This window comes from Planococcus citri, chromosome 1, assembly GCF_950023065.1.
Source record: "Planococcus citri chromosome 1, ihPlaCitr1.1, whole genome shotgun sequence".
In the NCBI taxonomy this organism is placed as follows: Eukaryota; Metazoa; Arthropoda; class Insecta; order Hemiptera; family Pseudococcidae; genus Planococcus; species Planococcus citri.
In genome coordinates this window covers 45,477,486-45,497,180 of record NC_088677.1, presented here as the reverse complement: position 1 = coordinate 45,497,180, position 19,695 = coordinate 45,477,486, and the positions used below count along the sequence as shown (strand labels likewise).

Sequence of the window (19,695 nt, the reverse complement as noted above, 5' to 3'; positions counted from 1 at the left end):
TTTGAATGGTTCTAGCCCCACCCCTCTTGGGGGTAGAAGGACAGTTGACATATCACTAGATCGGAAATTTGACGTAGAACACAAAAATAAAGCTATTTTTGACGTAAAATCAACCCCTCGCGAAAAAATCGCAAAAAACGCTGCGGCGGGACACTTTTCACGCTCTAGCACGCGACGCACGCGGGGTACGGGGTGAGACTTTTAGTATGTTAAATAGGACCCCTTCCACTACAGTATCCCGCAAAAAAACCTTTTGTAGGAATTAGTCCGAATAAATCCCCTTATTTCACCTAAAATTCCTGTACTACAATGTACATCTACAATTCTACATACCTACCTACCACTCTTATACCACATTACTTCGTGCTTTGTTTTTTTGTTGTTTTTTTTTTTCATTTGAAAATTGAAAAATACCCATCATAGATGAATTCTTTGTTGAAATCGTGACTATAGTAATTGGAAGTTCTGTTACGAAATTTCTCGCGTTCTTTATTACCTACCTAAAGTTATTGGTTCTTGCGTCGTCTCAATTGAATGCGAGTCATTGTTCTCACTAAATATTTTTCATTTATGAGAGCGACGCAAAAGCAAACCCGAACATCTGATGATGATGTGTTTCGCTCAGAAGCGAAGCAAAAATGATACTTACTCCCTTATCTCAAACCAATTTTTCACCCGAACACAATTTTTCGTCAATTTTGAAACAATTCATCTAAAATTTGCCGACGGAATTTACCGTAGAAACATGGAAAATTTTCCAGCTAGTAGATACGTGTAGGGTCAACTTTTCGCTATTAATAAGGGAAAATTTCAATTAAAACTTCATTATTTAATTACCGTTTGACCGAAGCCTCAAAGGAAACAAATTTTCGCATTGACGTAAATTATGTAGGTAAACTTTGTAGTTGAGACACTGAAACTTGAAGTTTGATTAGGCCAAGTCTGCAGTTCGCAGAATCGTGGGCTCAAAAAGCTCACAAAGTTCTCCTAAAAATCCTAAAATTGTAAATTTTTCGACAAAAGTAATGAAAAAAAAAATTACTTGTAACTTCTTGAATTGATTAGTGTGAACTGTGAACTCAAAGATGATAAAAGAAAAACTTTTTGGCGATTTAAAAGTAAAGCGAACATAGATAAACTAACTAAGTATGTATACTTCAGAAGAAGAAAAAATCAAACAGTAAAAGGATAGAAGATCTTTAAAAAATTACTTTTTAAATCTAGGATCGATTTCTGCCAAGTGCAGAATTTTGTGATTGAATTTTTCCGCTTGTGCCGATAGTTTTCTTTTCTCGAAAAGTTTGGTGAAAGCTTTCTTCAGTGCCACTTCAATAAGTATACGGTACTTTGGTCAACGGTACCTTGTTCGCAGTAGCATATTCATCTGCTGAAATTCGTTTTGTCGTTTATTCGAATACGCTCAACATTGGCAGAATTTCTTCAATTACAGAATAATTTCTTCCTGTTTGATTGCATCTGTTACGTGGCCAAGAACGCCTTTATCGATCATTCTATCTCACACCAGAACTGGTATTTTTTTCGAGCCATTAATTAATTCGCTCGGATATTACGCACGGATAGTGCGGTTTTGTTGCCAAAACGCATATCGGCGTTGAATCTGTTCGAAAAAGAGAGACATTTGTATTCGTCCCTTCGAGCCTAGATAATCACTCATGTAAACTTAATCTGCGGCGAAATTGTAATTTTGCGACGACTGTCTATTTTTCCGCCATTATTTGGCGGGAAGAGAGCGAGAGAAAGTAAAAAACCGCTAAAACGAAGGGTTTGCCGAAAACTAAAGCTAATCGTAACATTGGTAAAGGCAACGATAGCGTTTAAATGAAGATAGATGTCGCAATCATTTGTCAAACGTCAAAAAAAGAATTGTAAGCATTTTTCTCATTTTATAATTGCGCTTTCTTTAATTTTATTCATCGCTCAACTTTACCGAATGGTTTTTGATGGCTGATTGGTGTCATTGCGGTAAAATAATGCATATCAACTTCGTAAATTTGTAATGAACCAATGAAACCATGGTACCTATTCGGTGTTTGGAGGTTTCAATTTGAATAAAAATCGAATTCACGTACCAGGCTGCGAATAAAATGCAGACTGCTGAACGCCTATATTCGTGCATTACGTAAAATTGGCCGAAACGAACATGTACATGTAAATGAGATCGAATATAAATTATTTTCAGGCATGATAGGCCTAATAATATACCTTCTTTTTATGCCCTTTGCGAAGTTACCTACGTTGGTTATATGAGTTGTAAAGTAAAAAGAGAGAGGGAAAACAATAACTTCGGTCAAAATTTGAATCAAAAATGCGCGTTTTTAAAAATTTCTACATCACAGCCGATGTAGCGTTTGAAAATTTACATAATATCAGAAATCCATCAACGTATTTTGCCAGCATTTTTTTGCGTTTTTTTTTTCGCATTTCGCCCAGTCTAGCGTGATGTTGCTTCAGGAACACCTTAAGTAAACGTTGGGAAATATGGAAGTCGAACATTTGTGGCGCGGCGGTTTGTTAATCCGCTTCTTAATTTTAATGCTGCCATTATTCGTGCATTTTAAATTCATCTCATAGCGCGCATTAATTTGCAAGACGTTCGCCGGTTGCGGCGTTGTAATTTTTGCCATAAAAAATTGAAAACTTGGTCGGAAATTGGAATACCGCAGGATGAATATTTACCGTGTAACCGAATTGCGAACGAGATTAAAATGTCGAGTCGAGTACCACACTGTAAAATCTAATACCCAAAAAAGCGCCTTGATTAAGTGAATAATAGTCCGGATGATTTGTTATTACGCGAAATATCCGCCCCCTCATCCCCTTGCCTGCGTATCGCCAAAGAAGGGAATATTCAAAAACATGCTTTTTTGACGTTATACGGCGATCGTTCGAGATAGCTGCAAATTGCGTCCCCATTTCGATGATTAAACACAGCAGGAATGAAAACGTTTTCGTTTGATGGTATTTACTTAGTATCTGCTTCCCGTTAGCATTGTGTTATAGTACCAATTACGCGAATGGAATCGCATAGCGGGATAATTTATTTACCTAATCGTGTAACTAGTAGCGGATTTCCAGTTATTGAAATTAATTTACGATTTGCTTAAAGATGTGCAAGGTGTGTAAATTGAAGATGATGGTTATAGGTTCGAGAAGGTAATTTCATTTCCTAATTGTTAAGGTATTCTTAAAATACATATAAATACCTACATTTATGGTTAATACGTAGATAGCTAAGTACCTATGTGAAATTTTGATTTTGATTGCAATTTAACCCCCTAAGTAAAATTGCTTTTCATTATAGAGGAGAAGGTACAATTATGGACCCAGGTACAAATATGGACCCCCCATGGTTTAGTGTACAACCACTAGCGCTACGGTCATGCTGGGTACTAAAAATTATACTAGTAGTGTAGTATCAATGATCCATGTACTTATTTCGGATTCATGCGAACTTGGGTGTCTCTCATCAGCAATTGTTTTCCTTTGCGCATTATTTTCTTGCCAATGGAAAATTTTACAAGTTTTTCATTCGGTAATTCATTAACTTCAAATAAAGTTTGGAAAAAAAATTATTAGCGAAGTAAGTAGCTTACAATGTGTACTTTCAAAATATACTTTCATATTTGTCTGTACTTCAACTGATTTTCATAATTTTTTTCATTTTTCATAAACTGAGCCGATTTTTTGCATGGGTATAAATATGGACCCCTAAATTTTTTTACCTAATTCTGATTCAATATTTTTTAGAATATCGAGAAAAGTGTTATTAACAAAGAAGACAAGTCCAAAGTGTCAAAATGGAACCATGATTTTTTCATTTTTCATAAACTTGGCCAATTTTTTGCATGGGTATAAATATGGACCCCTAATTTTTTTTTCATTCAATTTTGATTCAATGGTTTTTAGAATACCTAGAAAAGTGTTATTAATAAAGAAGACAAGTCCAAAGTATCGAAAAACAGCTTTAAATAATTTTTTGTTCAATTTTCTGAACTTTTTATTCATTTTTTGAGGGGGGTCCATATTTGTACCCGAGTCCATATTTGTACCATTTTATGTCACTTTTCTAAATTTCAAATTTCTCCGTGAGTTTTCAACAAAAGAAATAAATTTTTTTACACAATATACTAGAGTCTTTGGCCTTTCGAATGGTATACTCGAAAAAAAATTTTGATAATTTTTTCTACCCTTTAAAGCCAAAAAGCTAGAGGGGGTCCATATTTGTACCTTCTCCTCTACTATGTAGGTAGTAGGTACATGCAACGGAAAAGTAGCGTTTCCCTCCACGAAAATCCACTTTTTTGTATTCATTACAAGAAGAAATACTTCTACAAAATATCTATTTGTTTATTTGTCGAATAAGTAGATATTAAGTATGGTGCGATTATGAAAGTATAATTGGTTATCGAAAGTAGCCTCCTTGGCCAATTGAATGCAAAATTCAAAACCACTTTTAGCCCTCTACCAACCATTTGGAAGGTCAAAATACCCCGATTATCACAATCTTCACAATAATTCCAATCAAACTGTCCAAATTCTCTTTTTTAGCTTGGATTTTTTCTGGCACCTACAATTGAGTGAAAAAAAGTTGGTAAAAAAACGACTCGCCAATTTCCGTTGCCTTCAACGGATTGAAAGATCGAAGAATAATGTTTTCATACGATCATTCGATGCTCTTTTATTTTTGATAAGACCAAAAATGTTTTGGTCTGATCTGATGGAACTTCTACCTCTAGTTGAATATTTTTCAATCAAATGGAATTATGCTCAATTCCTTCCACTGACGTACTTCGGGAAACCCAATAGGTACAGAGTTGGTATACAGTTTGTATAACTGATGTTACGCTTCTATCAACAAACCATGACACTTTGGTTTTCCTCGAGTCAAAAAACAAAAGGAAAAAAGTTTGTACCCCAAGTTGTGTTTGTTCTTTACTTAGTTATTTTGAGAAAGCTTTTAACATGGATTTTCCATTTGCTTTCGTTACATTCAATTATAAAGTTTTAATGAATGTTTCAATATTACCATTAGCGTGTTATGTGTTTTTTTCCCTGTTTATTCACTAGCCTACGGTTTAATCTGCACCGTGTATCGTTTTAATATGATTGCAAAATAGGTTCATTAAAATGCGAATATCGCCATCGTATAAGCCACATTTTTATAGAAAACTTGGACGTCTCGTAGTTTTCCGCGTAGGCCCTTGGTACCTCTACCTACTTACCTACCTACCTACCTACCTACGTAGTACGTACGTTACGTACGAAAGAGGAGAGATGATGAAGCTAGGAAGCAATTCGAGTTGTAACCAGAGACGAGAGACGTGTTACTCGACATGAATTCAAAAGGTAATACACATCAAAAAGAAAGTTATGATAATTTGACTTGGTACTCAAAATTACCCTTCGTCATGCTTTTGCTCTCAGCCGGTATTACTCGCGCAACTTAACGTATTAGCATAATTCGCGGCGCTCTTTTCTCTCTTCAAAATGACGAAGCGTATAACGGAACAACTTTTATAACAATTTCGTACTGTTTGGGGTAGAGCTTCACGTGATAACGTAATGCGATGTTACCTGGAAAACTTTTAATATTTAACAAGATCACAAGAAAAATAAACTGCGAAAGTTACATTATTTTCGAATAACTGACGCAAAAAAAAACACTAAAAACATATCTACGCATAAACGCCACCATGCTGGGCTACACCTTTTACCTCATTCTAGTCTCTTGTGTGGAATCATCGTTTTCACGCCGTGTCTTTTTTTTTTTTTTTTTTGCTCCAACTTTAATTTAAATGCAGTTTAATCTATCTCCAGGGTGTCTTAACAGCCTCTTGAGATAACTTTGAGAAGTTTTATCATCAAATCAACGACTACACCTGGTGTTTTTGTTTTTGAAAAAAATGCACTAGGAAAACAATCATGAGTTATAGATTTAGTGATTATTAACGCCACTTGTAAAGAAGCGAGGATGATCGCAGTATTCTTATTTTTAAAAAATCGGAAGAATTATCTAACCAGTGCCTCTACTACTTACATAGTACGTATTAGGTGTTTTATATACTTGAAAAAAAAACTTTTTTGAAGTTTCTTGGTATCTAGTAATCATACCTATTGTACTTTCTGATAGGTAGTAGGTAATAGGTATATGTACATGCTTTCGCGAAATTTCAAGATATGACAAGCTACTACATAGCAGACCGTTTGTCAAAGCTTGCACTTGCAGTACCGATTCAGGGTGTCTAACAGGTACTGCAAGTACTGTAAAAGTACTGCATTGAAATCCTCGGTACTGCAAGTACTGCAAAGTACTGCATTTTGCCTGAAAAGTACTGTATTTGTTCTCAGAATCATTGATTTAAAAATTTTTAAAAACCTCAAAATGAATTAATTGGTAAAAATTAAAAATAAAAAAATGTTCATTTTGTACCTCAAAAAATGGCAACACTTGTTAAATTAATACTTGTAAAAATTTTATTAGAGCGTTTTATCGACAAATTCCAACCGGTTCAAAAATATTTTTTTTTCTTTGGGGGGGGGGGTCGGTGTGAGCTGGATAAAAAAAAAATAAGGTAATGCAAAAGGTACTGTAAAAGTACTGCATTTCTTCGGAGAAATTTTGTTAGACCCCCTGTAATCGTTTTATTTATACCTACTTAATCTGGCGGAGTTGGATTGCGATACAACAAGAACAACTCTTCAGTCTTCATTTTTTCCCAGTCGCATTGCTCGTGATTTAGAGGAAGCTCCACGAATCTAAATTTGATCCAATTGATAATCCACTTTTCAACATGTTACTTGTAGGTAGTTGATGTTTTATTAGTGTTCACAAAACAAATTAGTATTACCTACCTACTGCATTACTAAGTATTTTAGATTTGCACAAATCAGTGGAAAAATTTTACACCAATAGGTAAGTACCTAAGTACGTAAAAGGCGAACTGTGTTCTCACTTCTAAGCGGATAACATATTAGCATAACATTGATCATAATTATGATCAATCATCACAAAAAAAATTTCTGAATTTCTATGTTTTTTTTTAATTTTTAATGTAAATTTTAAAATTTGAAACCCTAATAAGTTAGAAAAGTAATGGTTCAAGTCAAAGATCAAAAATTTTTCCAACACTCTTCTGAATTGACGCCACAACTTTTTATCAAATCCCTCCTCCAATTTTTCAGAAAAAGTTGAAGATGGCTCACCCTAGTAGTTAATCTCAACATCTAAACCTATCAATTTAACTACATATTGTACGCGCCGTGATATGAATATTAGGTACATATTGTGTAATTTGAACTGAAGAATTTGCCCTAAAAAAATAGCGAAAACGAAATTCATGAAAGCTACAAAATATCAACTTTTTTCTTCATTTTCTCCATCTTAACTTGATGCTCATCTTAAAGGCATCTATGAGCAGTTTGCTCTAAATGGAGGCGGACTTCTCGGAACATTTTGCTCGTGGAAGTTTACATAAGTTTCGATGAACATTGAACATGGGTTAAAATCTATTTTGCCTTTGATTAGCTTATGCTTCATATTGTCCGAAAATCCAGAATAAATTATTATTGCTCGTATCAATGATTCTAATGTGTTTTGCATTTACACAAATACGAGTACATTATTTCATTTATGCCGAAGAATAAAAATGTTATGTTAGGTCTATGTTTCCTTTTAGGAAAATATATGTAGAAAAAGGAAATTGATACAGAAAAACATACCTGTGAGGAAACGGTCTCTTTATTCTTTTGAACGTACCAATATAACTAGGTACTCATTCTTCTATTAAAATATACCTACCATAGATACGTGTTCGTTATTCATTCCGGGAATACCTTCAATATCGTATATAGGTGTACATGTGTATTGTGTACATTGTACGATCTTTTGAACCGTCGCGTCGTTCAAATAATAACGTATCCTGTTGAAATTGAAAATTTTCTTCAAATAAAACACGCCCTTCACGTATCATTTATTTTGGTAAACAAAATATATTTTCAAAAAAAAATGTAAATTTCATTACAAGTCGAATTTTTTTCTATACAAGGCGACTAAAAACAATTGAATTACCCGAAGGTTGTGTGTATGAAAAACAGAGAAAAATATATCTACGACGTAATTCAGTAAATTTAATTTTAAATGTTACTTTTAGGCTACGCTAGGTTCTAAGTAGTTTCTTTTTAGATGGTAAACTCACTTATTGCTTGTTGTTTTGCAAGTTTTCAACAAAGGGTGTTGTTTTAATACTTACGTAATAGGTAGAACAGTATTGGGATAATGAATTTATTTTAGATTTCTTGTGATTTTGTAACATACTTAATTAAATTTCCACTGGAAATGAAGAATGTTTTGTTTGGTGAATTGACAAAAAGGTTGGGAAAAAATTATATGATCATAATGAAGTAAGTACATACGTTCTTATTTTGAATTCTTATTATAGAGATTGAGCATTGAGCAAGTCTACCTACCTCAGCTTATTAAAAATGTTTTTATGAGTATTGTCAGCATCAAGCCAATTGAGAAAAATCATGTTGAATACTGAAATTTAACGTAAAATGTTTCATAGTAGATATGGCATAGAGATGATGGTGACAAAATTTAGTGTGGAAATACGTACTACATACATAGAATAAATTGAGAAATGTTTTAAATTGGTAGAAAAATTTAATATTCTTGTCGCAACCTTTGAATCTCAAATTGAAATGGTTCACTAGGGCGAGGGACTGAAAAAATGTCCATAGTATGCCATACAAGGAAAAAAGGAAAAAATTATTGTCAAAGATTTTACATTATCGCTCATTCTGTCCTGCTTAATCGTGCCCATAATATGTAGATATATTATAAGTCTATTTCCCATGCAAAACATGGCACTTCCCCAATTTGGTTTACAAGCATCATTTTTTTAGCGTTAGAATCTAGTAAAATTTGTATATCTCACCAACCTGGTAAATCCCTTGAACAAAACAAGCTCTACAAAATGAGCCCCTCCCCAGTTCAATTTTTCCCGAAAATTTGTCTACGTGTGGGTTTATTTTATCGTCACCTTCTTCTCGTTGAAATGGCGGTTGTTATTGACAGTACAAATTCATCTGTGTTCTATGTATTCGTCATTTATGTTTGAATCATTTGGCGAAGTTGTCGAAACGTATCCGCTATCTTTCATGGCATCTGGATGGGGTTTTTTAAAAAATTGTATTTCTTTCAACTGTTTGTATTCTTGCCACCAACTATTATCGGAAGACGCAGATGTGGAATCGGCGCTTGTATTGGCACTGTCACTGGTACTGCTATTGCTGTCATCGCCATTCTCACATTCGCCATTATCACAGTCGTCATCTACGTTCATTATTTGATATCCTTTATACGTCTTATCGGTAACTTTACTTTCGCTATCACAAATTAAACTGTTGCTTGAACTACTGTCATTTGAACTAGAACTACTACTACTTTCACTGCTGCTGCTACTGCTGCTGCTGGAGCTGGAACTGGAAGAGGAACTGCTCGAATTGGAACTATCGCTCGAGCTTTCGTCGGCTATTCTTTTGCTGAGATAATCACTGTGATATTTGTCATTTGAAATGGATTGTAAAACGCTTTCTGGTTCATTAACGTTGATTGTATCCGGACTGAGGAAATTTTCTGGCGGAAGGAGATTCGTTGTTTCTGAAAAACCATCGTCTAATTTATCCGGCTCGATGTGTTCCTTCTTGTATTTTTGCCTCTTCTTTCGTTTTGTGTGACGTTTGCTCCTGCAAAAGAAAAAGTTAATTTTGAAAAAAGCCTTACAAATTGACGCCATTTAAAATTTATAAAATAGCATGAAATCATTTGGTTGGTCACGTGTGCGTTCTTTTTCACCCTTAGCAACAGCGAGAGAATTGTTGTAGTAAAAGTAAATCTGCTGGAATTAAACGGATATGCGAGTTTTATCGACGTTAAAAAAAAAGAAAAGATAAGTGGATTAATTTAAGGTAGAATAACGTTGCAAACTTTTCGACTATTTTAACTCGGCTTTCTAAATTAATTTTTTTCTGTTGAACTAATAAACGAAAAAAATACGTAAGTAGGCTACGTAAAAAAAACAGCCCGGGGTTAATGTGTTTCTTGATCCGTACACTCGCACAACAATAACTCTATTAACAGAAATCAATTTGAAATTTCCCGATTATACCTACCAGCGAATTGAAATATTACTTGTGATCCGTATCGTAGGTAAGTATGTATTGTGTGTATTGCGAGTCGAGGACTTTGAGAGTTTTATATAATAGCAACGCACCAACGCTGTCGCGTTTCAAAACCCTCAGGTAAATTCTTTTTTCATTCAGGTATTCGAATTGACTTGAATTTTGCAAATTCTTTCGTATACATATATTTACTGTGTGTACTGTGTAGTGTAGATACGTCAATTCCACAATGGAATCTAAACTTTGAAACGTTTCAACTGGCCTGCGGCAGTCACTTACCAACTTATATCGCGGTGTTTTAGATGTGCCTTATTACCGAAGTAATTTTTTGTGTAAACTACATCAACCGAAAGAAAATCATATTGTAATTGTAGCGAAATTTTCATTGTGTCTTATCTACGGGCCGTATATTTTATGTAGCTCGAATCTCGTTTTCCTTGTGTTCAAAATGCAAAATGCAAATACATACGATGACGTAAATTTGCTTTTGAAAAATTTTATCGAAGTCATCCGTCGGTGCAGAATATGCGCATTATATCGATGTAGTTATAATTCTTTGAGAAAGCAGCCTAGAGAGAAGCGAGATATTTCAATCAGTAGTTGTAATTATAACGTGGCAGGAGTATCGGCGAAGAGCGCTATTAATTAGCTATTTTGTTTTAGTTTTTGATTAAAATGGTAGATAGGTAGTGGGCGCTAGCCCTGAAAGTAATATCAACTTCACCTCCTCCCCCGTGGAGCTTTCTCCAGAGACTTGAAACTCCTTCAGAAGGCGTAAAAATTGATTTGAGCCGTTAATTATCGAGTTGTTATTCATTTTATTCTCGACCTAATCAAATGTGACGAGTTCATCTACATTCGAGCAGATTTGCTATAGTGTACAGTACACCGCGAATGTTCTAATTTTTTGAATTTTAACCCCCAATAACAGGTCGAGAGTAAACCATAACTGAATTTGTACATACGATATGTATGTACTCGTACGAGTGAAAGGTTACAAAGATCCGCATTTTACTAAAATGATCGAAGTCCACTTTTTTGCCAAAAATAGCAAAAAAGAACTCATATTTTGTCCAAATTTCCAAGTGGTGTCGTTTCTTACTGAATATTGTCACTTTTTCTCAAAAAATTCTGAAAAAGTAGGTAGGGTATGGTACATATACGTATCTATTTATTTTTTCACTGAAAATTACCCCACCAAAAAAGTCTCTTTCTTTCAACAAAGATTGCAAAAAAGAACCATTTTCCCCAATTCCCCAAATATTATCCAAAAGTCTTGCTTATTGACAAAAATTCCAGCTTCTTAGCAATTGAAAAGTCTAGCTTTTTTGGCCTGAAATTACCAAAAAATTACAAAAAAAAAAACAATTCTAAATTCTCATTTTTCGAAAAAAAATTGCGAAAAAATATATGATTTTTTTGCCAGTGGTCTCCAAAAGATGCTAATTTTTGCTAAAATTGTCAAATTTCTGTTTTTTATTTTTTTTTCAATACATAATTATTCTAATTGTCAAAAAGTATCACTTTTTATTGTAAGTAATTCTCTAAAAAGTCCTGCTTCTTGCTGAAATTGCCAAATTGCTTTTCGCGAAAATTGTAGAAAATTCTCACTTTTTAACTACTCAAGTTTTTAAAAATGTTTTTTTTTTTGCTAAAAATTGTTTTTTTGCCATAAATTGCAAAAATCCTTACTTTGTTTACAATAATTGTCTCGATTTTTCATCAACAAGTTTCAAAATAACTGAAGTTTTAAAAATTAAATACAAGAACATTTCATTACTTTTTTGGTTAATAAAGCAATTTTTTTGGAAAAAATTGAGTACGAGCCTTAATAATTAAAAATTCGATAGATACCTATAACATATTGAAACGCCTTCGAATGACAAATTTGAATGATATTTTAAGGGATAATTTATTGGGTATTCACGTAGGGTAGGAAGGCCTGCCCTTTTCTTTCTACGCTTTCTACGTGAGTTGATAAGGCTCATCTCATCAGTCATCAGTCATCACTCACTAGCTTCGTATATTTTAGTGTGAAAAGGTTTCACATTGGTGTTGCTGCTCTCTGTTAGTACTCTAACCAAATACTTACAACTTATTATTATAGATAGGTAGTCAACGTCACGCGAAAACGCAGAAGGACCTTATTAATTTCAGGTGAACTTCAAAATGGGAGGGGGGAGGAGAGTCGCAATTTCCTTCGTTATTTTGTTCCTCGAGCTGAGAATTATAGACATTTTTTAATGAAACTGTCTATCCGTCTGACATACAAGAACCATCCAAAGTTTCAAGTTTCACTCATATCGAATCCTTAATTAATGAATACTGGCCCCCGCTATACATACTAATTAAGCGTAGGTGGGCGAATTTCCGAATCTACTACATATAAGTAAGTCTCTCTAAAGTATATGAATTCTGCGTAGAAAATCAACGAAGCGGTCAGAAAGCTGAAGAAAACCGTCACGAATAATTAAATAGTCGGGCTGTACAATTACACTTCTCCGCTAGTTGTGGACTTTCTCAAATAAAAGTAATAATTCGCAAAGTTTGCCGATAAAAGGTTTACAAAGGCGTACCTTTGGCGTACAATATATCAACTTAGTTAGATGAAACCTGCCGGTAAACATAAGAGACCTGAGTAGTGTAGATTCGGAAAATGAAAGTTAAGTAAATGAATTTAATCCTTTGCGGTTGTTCCAGCAAATGACGGCATGCCGCAAATTCAAAGCAGCCTGTATAATTGAGTTTACTCGGAATCATACTTGTAGACTGGGGAGAGTTCGCCTGCGTGAATTTATGTTAGCTCGGTGTAACATTTCCTCGCAAATATACTGCTTTTCTGATGGTATTTCCGTCTGAAGCTACAAATATTTAAACGTAATATCTTGGAGCTGTTTAACGCCGACATTTTATGGATAGTCGAATCAACTTTATGCTTTCGTGTTTACAGTCGTGTCATCGTTGATGTGCCTTTATCATGTAAAATTTATTGGTACAAGTTATAATATTTCCAACTGAACTTTACAATCTTCCTTATTGTTAGTAATAGCGAATCGAGAGCGTATTATTATTGTAAACGTATCAGTGGTGCGAAAATTTGCCTTACTCGGTTGATTTTATAATTGTTGGAATTCCGCGTAAAAGGGAGCAAAGAAATGAAATATTTTCTCTTATGAAGTTGCATGTACCTGCTATAGCTGTAGCTACTAACGTCGTAATTTTAATGAAATTACTTCGAGAACTCGATTCTTCACGTATTTGATATTGACAATTTTATTCGACGCGAGAAAATATTCTCGTATCATTTTTAATGAAATTTCATCGATAATAATTTCATACTATACCAGACCTATTCTATTCAATCTCCATCGTGAAAAGGCAATAATCAAAAGAGTCTTTTCCAATTCTGATTTTAGCCCTGCAGAGTATCCATCGAGTAGCCACCCTTAGGACTCGAGGATTGGGGAAATTTTTAGACTTTCGATATCGATTAAATGATGAAAGTTTGTTGTTGATTTTGATATGAAAGTCTCCCAGAAAATTTTTTAGTCCTCCTCCCTTGCACGGCCTGGTGGAATTCACAAACAGCTGAATTGAGTGATTTTCTTACCCCTCTACAACTGTATCTAAATCTAACTTAAATTTTTTTCGCATCTTCACATTCTACGCAATTATTGCGAACAGCAGCTATAATCTCTGAATAGGTTCACGATACATAATATTATGATTTCGTAGATAATTTTCATAAGCTTGTTACAGGTATTATATGGGCGTACTTAAATGCAATCTCGCAAGGTTTCTCTCTCTTTTATTTATTCGCTAAACGCATAGATGATAATTTAGTACAGCAACAGCGGACAATAAGGTATTTTGAATGCCAAATTTACGAAACGTATTTAATATGAGGTTAAATCTGTGCGCTTCTATGGCCATTACGCTGTGATCCTTTCATTAACATTTTACTAATTTATTAGGGAGCATTTTGACAAACGAGCAAACCCATTTACTTACAGGTCATTTAATGACGCGAAACCCTACTCCGTCCATAGGTATTTACATTCATCGGCGTTTGTTTCTATCGAATAATGTATGCGAGGGTGTGTTTTTTTTTATCATGGGTTGTGATCTGTATCATTTTTTAAACGATAGATTGATAGCGTTGTAGCAGCCCAAGCTGAACTGCGTTTTGTTTGCCATTTGTTTGAAATCGAGTAGGTATCGTTTGTGGTAATGAAATTAATTAACAAAACTAACTCGTGCAATATATCTTTGCGCCGACAAAGGTACGTGGAATTGGATTGGAATAACAATTCCGATATCGCAAGATCTCTCATGTTGTGTAAACCTTTGAGTATGGAAAAAAATAGAAACTTTTCAAATGCTCCCGCATAAGTAGGCCTCTTTGTAACCTACGTGTATTTTAATTTTTAATATGGGTTCTTCAGTACTGCATTAATGTGTACTTACCTATTTCGGTTGTCAACGCAATAAGAATATAGCTAGGTTAGTTATTTATATGTCAAGCCCTATTCGAGAGTTATTCCTTCACGAATTCGAAAAGAATTAACGTGATAAAGTTAAGAATATCAAAACACATCGGTCTATCAGATTCGATAAAACTGTATCCATCAACATTTTAAATTCTTTTTCAAGCGAAAAATTCCAACAAAGCTCTTATTTCCGTTATAATTTACTAATGGAAAATACACAACCCGACCCCAGAATCCTCGTAACTTTTGCCAGCTGAAAAGAAAAGGGAAAATTAATGACGAAAGATACCAGACCAATGATACAGCGAGCAAAGATGGATTCATTTAAAAGATACCAACTCGGGGTACAAATTCACATTAATGAATAATTTCTCGTTCGCTTTTACTCGCCAACTTCAATGCTTGATTATAAATCATTAATTTATACCGCGTTAAAATCTTTTCCGAAATAAAAATCTTTGGCCGTTTTCACGTGAAAAATTAAATTATTTAAAAAATAACAACGCGGTTTAATTAAATTCGACCGTTTTTACGAGTCAGGAATGACGATTCCTTAAATAAATTATAATTTTAAACGAACCATTCTGCGAAAGTTTGTTAACCGAATTATTTTTTTTAAATATAGTTGAATAACTTTTAACTTGAGATTTTAATTGCTTTGTATTTTGACCGCGACCGTCTTCATTACTTTTAAAAAGTGGTATAGTGTCGGAGTAAACGAGTGAGCAAGATGAACACCTAGAAACAAACCATGCTTAATTTGTGCATAAAAACAGTTTGCTAATTTTTCTACAGCGGTCTGCTCGTTTTGTATAAAGATGTTTATTCGAAACAGTAGGAAAATTTCACGAAGTATGGTTTGTCTCGAATAAGACTTAATTTCTTTAGCAATGTTATTTCGTCCTCTATAGTGAATTTTTCAGTGCCGAAAAAACGCTATTTAATTGCAGAATAAAATGTTGATCAAATTTTTAAAAAATTTCACCTTTTTTCAAAAATCACCAAAAGTCGGATTTTTTACCGTGCTGAAACAAAAAGTTGTGAGAAGTCTCGCTTTTTTGACAAAAATTGCAAAAAAATATCATTCAGTTATTTACCAATCTATAACTACATACTTAGAAGTTTTGTTTTTTTTCCTATAAATTGTCAGAATTCTCGCTTCTTATCCAGAAATTTCTAGAAAGTATCGCGATTTGCAAATAATTCCACGCAAAAAAGTGACACTATACGTATTCATTTTCAGCAGATCAAAATACCCCAACTTCCACTCCTTTCGCGATCATTTCGGTCAAACTGTTCAAATTCACTTTTTTTCCTTTGAATTTTTGCCAGCGCCTACTGAAGTTGGTAAAAAATATGAATTTTGAAAATTTGATCGAAATCACTGAGAAAGAGGTGTCGAAAAGTGCTTTAAATTTTATGAAATCGTAATTGTCGTGATCCGTCAATCTTCAAGTGCTTGTTGGAGCCTTGGAGGACTAAAAATGGTCTCGAATGTTGAATCTAATGGGTCGGTGAGGTTCAAAAACTAAATATAGTAACTTTTCAGGGGGAGCAAGACACTCCGCACCTGACAGAGATCGTGATAATTTTTGTGAGGGGAAAAAATCTAAAAAGCAACTTAAACTTTCAACTGGAAATTCACTCTCTCGAATCTGTGTGTAATTTCGAAAATAAGTTTGTGATTCTTATGCGAGTTTAAGTAGACCTATCATTTTTACTTTTCATGTTGAGAGCAGTTACACGAGAATCTATGCAAAATATATATGCTTGAGAAAAATTTGAAAGTACAAAATGTTTTATTTCCTTAAACATCTTTGGGACAACTTGTTTACCTACATACATTTTTCTGTTCTTTTATTTCGCTGTATTTGAAACCATAAGTAGGTACGTATGTCAGGCTTTTGACGGCACTCCCTGTATATATGTACAAATACATAGTCAATTTGAACACGTACACGAAATTTGGCAAACCCAATTTTCCTCACCATTTCCCCACCTGCCAAACCTCCGACACGGAATTTCAATTCGCATCGCTTAAGTAGACGCGAGTTTAATTTAGCAATAATATAAAATTACTTCTTTTTTTCACACGAAACAAGACCAAGGACCCAAAAAAGGCTGTTGATAACGTATTTGGAAATTTCGGTTTCATCATTGGTCTCGTTTTTTCCACTGTTAAGGTTTTCCGTTTCATTTGTTTTTAATAAAAATTTCTTTCGTCATCTTATCCATCACAATGGCGCGGTTAAGTTTTTCATAAAAGCGAATTCGCACCATTAATCGTAGTTGGTCGACAATCTCATTCGGAAGAATTTTATTTTCGCAGCTTAAACAAGCGAATTTCGTGAGCGCATTATTAAAAAGGTATCAAACGCGTTTAAATTTCGCCCAAATTCGATATTTTTGCCGCTGTTGGGAAATTTTACGTCAGATGACGTAGGTATAAAGTAGAAAATATAAATATCCAACGAAAAACAGAACCTACGCAGGAGTTGAATTAGATTTTATTCAATTGACGTGATAATGATAAATGAAAAAATTATCCAATGAAATTCTATTCGCCTGAGTAGATTTACGTGAATTTATAACATTAAATATTACCATACATCGTTAAAATATTAAAACGCTCGTATTATTGTACGAGTGAGTAGTCGAATAAATTTTAAAATTTTGTTCAAGTTTTTAATGCAATATTATTTTCCTAGCTTGAATTTTTTTGAGCTTTTTTGGTCTTTCAAAAGAGATATAGATAGGTACTTACATTAAACAGTAAACACAGATTGAATGAGTTAAATACGCGGACGAGTTAAAATTGATAAGCCAGCCAAACAGATCAGACCATTACAGTCTTGAAGACTGCTAAAAATTATTTTCAACTCTCCTGTGATATCAAAACAAATGCATCAATTTATAAACCTGAGTATCTGCTGCAAACGTGTTTGTTTTCCAAGACAATGAAACGTGGTGGAAATTAGAAAACAATGGTGAGGCTATAAAAAAAGAAAGAAAGAAAGGATTTCTATAACGTGCAGCTAGTATTCCCTTGATACCTAAAACAAAAAAATCATAAGTATCCAACGTTTGTAATTTATCAAGATATATACCCGAATCTGAAGTTTTTTTTTTCTATAAAAAACCCGGCAGTAATACAATTGAAAAAGTACGAGTGTGTAGGATTACAGGAGAACTGATAAAATCCTTTTCGTTTACTTCATATTTCTCCTACATGTTACATATTTACCACATGATAATTAATACCTATAAGTAGTTATTCTTTCGACCATTCATTGTGACCAATTTCGTTTTGATATGTAGAACTTACTTGAAATAGGTACAGATTTATTTTGAAACTTCTTGGTAATCAAAATATTATAAACAGTTTTTAGCTTCATGTTACAACATCGTTAATTTTTTTTTACCATCCTGTGGTAAAACGTATCGTAAAAATGTTTAACGAGGTGGTATTTTTAAAATTTTTATATTCTCTATGAAATTTAATCAAACGCCCTAAATCACACGCCCAGAACAGAACTTGAAAAAAAAACCAGCCGAATAATACAGTTTTTATCGCAATTACCAAGCGAATTTTCAATAGAGTAGAAATCAAAAGCATTTTCCTTTTTTTTTTTTTTTTTTTTGCAAAAATAATATTTGAATATCACTTGAAATGGTTCATTGTTGAAAGCAAACAGGAAACGTATTGAAACTCGGCTATGAAAATTCCAGTTTCTGAATAAAAATTTATTTGCGATTTTTTTTTTCATTTTTTATGTTTCTATTGCCGGCTAAAAATATGTATTTTTATCAACGTGGCGCTATTCATTGATTCAATTAGTCGCCCCATTGATACAGTTGCTCGTTTTTTTCTCGTTCGAAATTGGTGTCGCGTCGTCGTGTCTTTTTTTCTCTCATAACGAACTTTATTTCATATAAAATAACAAGAGCAGAGCGCATTTTAAATTGCATTACGACCGAGCGGATAGATTTAATATTTTTTACTCGAAAGAAAAGGAACAAGCTGTATTTTGCTCATCTGCTGACGGCGAATGATGTTGGTGACGAGGTGGTCCCATACCACATTGTATTTTAATCCTTTAAAGTAGTTCTGATGGAGTAGTATAGGTATAGGTACATATGTAGGTGTAAGACAAGAATTTTGAAATTGAATTGTTTTATTTTAATTTCATTTTTATAATATGGTTTAATGAAATATTATGTAAAATATAACCCTATTAATATTACCCAGATTGAATCTGTAGACCGACAATTTTCGAATTATATTAAAGATCAATTTACGAATAGGTACATAAAATTGAATGAAATCATTTGAAATTGACGACATACAACCTGATGAGATTTGTAGTTGTTCGCAAATTTTTTCGACTTGTGAATTGAAATCTGTACTTTTAGCTGGTTTTCGATCAGTTCTTATACGTACATTGTATACGTACGTACTTGAAGACGTAACGTTTTCGTAACAGTCGTAAAACCCAAAGAAAGGAATTCGATTTTTGAGCTATGTCTTTTTATTTTGCCCAAGTTTTTCTCAGTAAGTCCAGCCGTTTAATTCAAGGTAATTCAGAAAAGGGAAGAGTGTTTTTCTATAGTCCAATGATTCATTTTTAAAAGCTTGTAGGTGGTTAATTCCATTAAGTAGTAGATACCTATGCACATTAGGGTGGAGTGAAAAAAACACACCTTGGATTTTGACGAAAATTGATAAGGAAGTTCAATTCAAGTAGGAGACTATAATCAGAAAAATTTTGAGCATCCTCAAAGTGAAGCTAATTTTGTAAACAAAATTGTTTTTCCCCTCGTAGAGTACCTCTTGAAAAGTAACCGTTTGAAGTTCTAAACTTCTTCGACCTATTGACTTTGAAATTCGATAAAAATCACGGTTTCTTATCTGCACTGGATTTATGCTCAGCGGGTTGAAATTACCTGATAAACACTTTGTTCGCAATTATTTTGATCAAATCAAAATTCATATTTTTTTACT

General features: G+C 33.7%; 2 protein-coding genes across 2 annotated transcripts in view; one reads left to right on the top strand and one right to left on the bottom strand.

Annotated features, from left to right (window-relative positions):
• Positions 1–19,695, top strand: part of LOC135832260 (protein phosphatase 1 regulatory subunit 37) — a 122,816-nt gene that overhangs the window by 23,084 nt on the left and 80,037 nt on the right. The window lies entirely within an intron of this gene.
• The window catches only part of LOC135832259 (uncharacterized), a 28,701-nt gene continuing 16,985 nt past the window's right edge, over positions 7,980–19,695 (bottom strand). The window contains exon 2 of the mRNA XM_065345397.1: positions 7,980–9,768. Coding sequence (XP_065201469.1) covers positions 9,105–9,768 — 664 coding nt within the window. The 3' untranslated portion in view covers positions 7,980–9,104. The remainder of the gene's footprint in view (positions 9,769–19,695) is intronic.